At 55.3% G+C, this 6,000-nt stretch overlaps 1 protein-coding gene across 1 annotated transcript in view; it reads right to left on the bottom strand.

Moving 5' to 3' along the window:
- The window catches only part of Kcnc1 (potassium channel, voltage gated Shaw related subfamily C, member 1), a 41,559-nt gene extending 36,618 nt beyond the window's left edge, over window positions 1-4,941 (bottom strand). Inside the window, exon 1 of the mRNA XM_013034154.1 lies at window positions 4,317-4,941. Coding sequence (XP_012889608.1) covers window positions 4,317-4,886 — 570 coding nt within the window. The 5' untranslated portion in view covers window positions 4,887-4,941. The remainder of the gene's footprint in view (window positions 1-4,316) is intronic.
- Window positions 4,942-6,000: the final 1,059 nt, after the last annotated feature.

Consider the following 6,000-nt stretch of genomic DNA (forward strand, 5'->3'; position numbering starts at 1 on the left):
AGCCCCAGGACTGGCACCAAAGTAAATAAATAAACATAAATAAAACTGAAAGGAAAACAATAACCAAGGAAAACAATAACCAAATGGGGACACACTGAGGAGAACCCTTGCTGTGGCTAGGGGGATACCTTCAGCCCCTTCTCCATTGTTCATGGATCTTCTTCATGTGCTACCCTGACTCAAAGTGGATTCTGATTTGGGTGCTGAGGTGGGAGCGAGATGTCTAGGAAGTCCTTGATAACGTATCAGTCCCCTATTCTTCCTAATGTCAAGCTGAGACTCTAAGAGTTCTGTGTTTTCCGTGACCCAAGGGAGGAATGTAAGTCACTAGCTGGGTTCTTCATTCTGTCCAGGTGAATTTCCTTCCCAGGGAGCTAAGAGGGAGTCTAGAAAAGGAGGGAACAAGGCAGAGACAGACATAGGTTAAGGGGTGTAAAGAAAAATGGGCAGTAAGGTAGATGGAGAAAGGGATTTCCCAGCTTAAAGGCCACTGGTCCTTCTGTGGCATTTGGACAGTCAAATGACCCTGGAGGGACATGTGTTACCATACTCACACAGATTCCCCTACACACACACACACACACACACACACACATTCTCACACACACTTGTGACATTCTTTGGCTTGCAACCTAGAGATCATGACTGGTCCTGATGTGACACAGAAAGATGCTCCTGGTAACATGTAAGTCATAGACAAAGGCCAAGGGCCTTAGACCTGAACTGATCCAGAAGGAAGGCTTCAAACCAGTTGTTCCAGGCTGTTCCCAACATCTCTGTAACTGTGTGTATGTAAAAACTAACCACCACCCCTCAGCCTGGACAACTCCTGCCACTCAGTGCTTGCCCAGCATGACCTTTATGACACTGCTTATTCTATGGCCTTCAAGAAGCCCTTTACAAGACAGTGCCATTGTCATCCTTACCTCACCCCTACCCCAGAATACAAATGGGGCTCATCTTGTCCTCATTCACCCCACCTCTACAGGCTGATGTCCTGGGGAGCACAGAAGTGACAGGGAAACAGCTGTTCCGGCTAACAAAGTCATCCTATAGAACTGGGCTAGGACTTCCCACCCCAGTCAAGCAGTCCCTGTCTTCCAGGGCCACCATGGGGGAGAGGGGACCTCACCATTGGTCCACACACTCATCACTGAAGAAAGATTTGGACAGGGATGTGCTTGCATGTCATGTCATATCCCCAGGCCACACAGGGTCTTCTCATATCCAAGTGCTCAAAACAACACTGACGCACACATCCAGGGTCTCTCACAATACACAGTCACACAGAGGACCTTAGAGTCTCTAACACTCAGTCTCACACACACAGTCTGCCACACAGGAGACATCTGACATGCACAGATGGTCCAGGCACACATTCTTACACATACACACACAGAGAGCTTCACATACACAGTTACACACTTGCTACACGTTATGCTCACTCATAGACATACTGCAGTCTCTTTTTTATACACACATTCTCTCCCACATGGCACCATTCACACACACACACACACACATCACTTCTCAAAACACAGATGTGGACCCTCACATCCAAAGTGCTCTGACACAGGGACCTCTCACAGAATCACAGCTCAACATGCCTACCCCAAACTCCTACGGGCACATACATGTGTGCATCACTCACCTCACATACATTTTTATTCTCTCACATATGTAGATCCTGTTTCATCTATACAATACTCTAGTCTAGAATCTAGAATAAAAATTGAAATCTCAAATCCTGACCCACCAATCTGAGGAGGCTAGGGGCTCCCAGGAGAGGGGGAGAAGTAAACAAAGGTGACAGCAGCAGCAGAGAAAAGATGGAGGGGGAGGAGGGCCAGCAGCCACTGGGCTTTGCGCAGAGCAGCAGACCAGCAGGCAGCAGGCAGCGCAATGCAGCTGGGCAGGCCACAGGAGCCTGAGTTCTAATCTCTGCTCTGCCCTTAGTGCCTGTGTACATGGAGCAGCACCCTCTCCTCATAGGTCTCTGTGTTCTTGTGTGTTACCTAAGTAAGCTGGAAGGCCCTAACACTCTCTGTAAGGTTACTAGGGAAGGAAGTGGCATAGATATGCTGGTGCGGGGCAGGAGGGAGGGCAGGGAAGACACCTGCTAACACCCATCTGAACTCCCCCCCCCCACATCCTTGGCTGCCTAGCTTTGTCCTGAGTCTGTTCTTCAAAGAACATTCAATTAAGAGGTATTTCCCCCCCAAGACTTTTCAATATGATTTTGTTGATGAAGACCTCAAGCCACACTGGGCATTCTATGTCTGCACTGAGTGATACCCATTTACCAACCCAGGAATGTCCAGTGGTAGGAGATGGGCAGGGGAGGGTACCAGGACATGTCTTACTAACCCTTTCCTAGCCTAAAACTCAAAGTCACTGATCAGATCTCTCAAGTTGAGTTTAAAGAAGGGGATGAAGGGGCCCAGTCCAGGTAGGAGCTAGGAGGCTGAGAACCACAAGAAAGTTGGTTCTATCCCCTTGTTTCCAGAGGCTAAGATGAGGGAAATGCTGCCAAGGTCATATACACAATAAATAGGCAGCTGCTCTAGTGCAGGCCTTTGCCCAACCATCCCTCCCCCCCACACTCCCTCCCTAGCATGTGTAGGTTCAACCTCTTAGGCCTCTGCCCCAGCCCCTCCCCATGGCTCAACACTCTGATTACATAATCCTCTAGCTGTGGTAGCCTTTGTCAAGAAGGAGAGGGGAGGGGAGAGAAGGGCAGAGAAACTGAAGGGAGGCCTCAGAGGGTCTTAGTCCACTCAGGGGAAGGCAGGGAGCTAGTGGCCAGCTCAGGAGAGAATATGGTTCTAAGAGACTTGCAGTCAAGTCCTCCTTGGCCTCTAACTGTCTGAGTGACCTTGGGCAAGATCCCCAGTGGCAAGATGGAAGGCTACTCTACTGCCCCTTACCCCATACACACCTGTTCTAGAATTCAAAGTACAAGATCCTGACCTGCTGTCCCCCTCCTTCCCATACGTTCCTGTGCTTTAACTGTACTCTTCCAGGTCTCTGCATGTACAGTCTATCTCTGCCTTTGGACACTTCATTAACCCTTAGCTTTTGCAGACCACTACCTCTCTCTAAGCTCCAGCCTCCCTGACTATAGTCAGGGTCTGGATAGGAGGGAAGGGACTAGGGCAGAAAAGACAGCTACACAGAGTCACTATTCTTCCCAGGGGTGAGATAGGGGGAGAGGCTCTGTTTTAAATCCTCATCTCTACCCCTCCCCCCCCATGCTGTCCTCTGGCCTCTGAAGACAGAACACAGGAAAGCCAGGGGAGTTTCTTCCAGGGTAGCTGGTTGTTACTAGTGTTTTCTTGGGCTGATGATCCAGAAGCAGAGGCCTTTAGAATCTTTACAAGACTCCCTCCCTCATTTTACAGATGAGGTTACTAATCTAGACAGGCCATCTGAAGGACCAAGGTCAACAGTAGGGTGCCCTTGCTCCCTGGCAAAAATCTGCTGTCATTAAAGGGGAGTAGCTGATGATGACACACCCACCTCATACACCTTAATTCTAGTATTCTATCATCCCCTCGAAATGTCATCCCCAAACCCACCCATCCAGAGGTATAGGAACAATCTCAGGGAGCAGATTAGATTAGATCTGTCCTCCAAAATCAGGTCTCAGAAGGATCACCATCCCCTGTTTCCTAGGCTAGTCCTATAGCTTCTATCTTATTAATTAGCCACTCGTGGGACCACTTGCTCAGAATGGCTGAGGCTGCTCCCTGGAGAGGGACTCTCTGTCTTAAACTGCCAGGTAGGCCTGAGGCCTTTACCCTGGCCCAAGGATGGCTCCAGAGACCCCTTACCTAGGAGGGAGAAAGGGCTCCCCACTTTTCTTCCAGGCCAGAGGGCAGTTCCCACCTTCACATTGTACATCTGCAAAGATATGTGTGCACGAACAGGTGCTCATGCACTCTCAAATATACACAAATGTTCATGCATTCCCACTTTACCCACCCAAATATATACTGCCACACTAACATAAATATGCACACACAATCGACTCATACACACAAACACACCCATTCATACTCACTCATACATATTAAATTCTGCAGCACAGATACATGCAGAACCAGTCACCATGGCAAAGTCGCCCCTTCCCTCTTACAAAGGAATACACACGCACGCGGGCACACACACACACACACACACACACACACACACACACGCCCCTCCTTCAGTTCTGAACTCCCTAGGCGCCAGTTTTCCAGTTCACCTTTGCCCGCGGGAGGTAGAGGGCGCAGCCTTCCTCTCCCGGTTCTTCGGATGGATAAGTTATCACTTACCCGCGCATAGCGGGATGAGTAAGGGTCCTCGAAGAGCGCCCAGATGCGCGGCTGCCAGCGGCGCCAGAAGCCGCCGGGCCGGCCATCTGGAGAGTCACTGAGCGCCAATCGTTTGGTCATCTCCAGCTCGTCCTCGCCGTCGCCCGAGTCGCCAGGGCCGTCGGCGTCCGCGTCGTCGGCGCTGTTGTCCAGGGGCGCCCCGCCAAAGCTGTCCAGAGCCTCCTCGGCGTCTCGATGCTGTCGGTAAGTCATCCAGCAACAGGGCTCCACGTCGGTCTCGTCGATGCCCCAGAAGGCCAGCTCCTCCTCGTAGAGAGGCCCGCACACGTCGGCTGGGCAGTGCAGCTTGCCCGTTCGGTAGTAGTTCAAGATGTGTGCAAAGACGCCCGGGTGGCGATCGAAGAAGAACTCGTCGGAGCGTGGGTCATAGTCGAAGTGGCTGTGGGCGTCGGGCTCCGCCAGCCAGGCGAGCCGCGTGCCGGGCAGCGTGCGCAGCGTCGAGCGGTACGTCTGGTGGCGCGTGCCGCCCACGTTGATCACGATGCGCTCGCTCTCGTCCCCTTGGCCCATCGCGGCGCCCCCTTAGGCATGGCGCGGCCCAGCGACACCCATGGGAGCGACCGCCAGGGGGAGATGGCGCTGGGGAGGGGGGCGCGTGGCCTCCTCCCCCCCTCCCCCCAGCCGTCGGGTGGGGAGGGACAGAGGATCGCGGCTCTGGTCACCCTAAATGAGCGACCCAAGCCCCTGGGTGTGTGTGGGGGCGGGGAGGGGGGCACTTCCGATCGAGTGCCGGTCTGGGGATGTGTGCGAGAGATCCCCAGGGTCCCCAGGCGCCAGATGTTTGGGGAGGAGGGGGGGGAGTTGGTCTGGATACGGAGGAGTAGAGCAGGGAAGTAGAGAGGGAGGGAGCGGAGAGGGAGGGAAGGAGGAAGGGGGGGCGGCGCTCAGCGGAGAGCCCCGGGAGGAGGAGAAAAAGGGTGGAGGGGCCGGGCTCCCATTACCCTCTCAGCGGGAAAATGGAGAAATCGACACAAAGCTTTTGGTTGCTGGGAGAGGGGCGGGGGGTGGGAGGGAAGGTCAGCTGCTCCTGGGGCTCGACCGAGAGACCAGTCCCCAGGAGGGGGAAGGGAGGAGAGGGGGCCGGGAAATTCGCGCTCGGCTGTGCGGTGGTCGCCGCCACGCTCTCCAGGCGCGGGCGAGAGAGGGATGCTGGCTGCTTTCCTCCCTGCGTGGCCGGGCTGCAGCTCAGCGCTCAGGGCGGTCGCTGGCCCCCTTCCTCCCTCCTTGCCTGGCTGCCTGCTCCCCTTGGCGGCAGGCGAGCCCGCCCGCCCGCCCGCCCGCCCTCCGGGTTCCTTCTCCCCGCCTCCTGGAGGAGATGGCGGGTCCCCTGGGCAGGGGCAGCAGGGTGCTGCCCCGCGGGGCAGCCGCTGAGCGCCGCGCTGGCTGCGCTGGGGCTCGATCTGGGCTCCGCTGGGCTGCGCTCGGACTCAGGCTTCCGCGGCGGTGCTGAAGGGACAGCTCCCGGACGGGCTGCAGAGCCGCGCTGGGCCGGGCGAGGGTTCTCTCGGCCGGGTTTGGTCTGAGGGGGTGGTCGGCGGGCACCGGCTCCGGCGCCTGGGCGCCCCGCGCTCCACTCCCTGCTTCGGGTAGAAGGGTGGCGTTGCCAGCCGAGGCGAGGAGGGCC

This window comes from Dipodomys ordii, unplaced genomic scaffold (genome assembly GCF_000151885.1).
Source record: "Dipodomys ordii isolate 6190 unplaced genomic scaffold, Dord_2.0 Scaffold183, whole genome shotgun sequence".
Lineage (NCBI taxonomy): Eukaryota > Metazoa > Chordata > Mammalia > Rodentia > Heteromyidae > Dipodomys > Dipodomys ordii.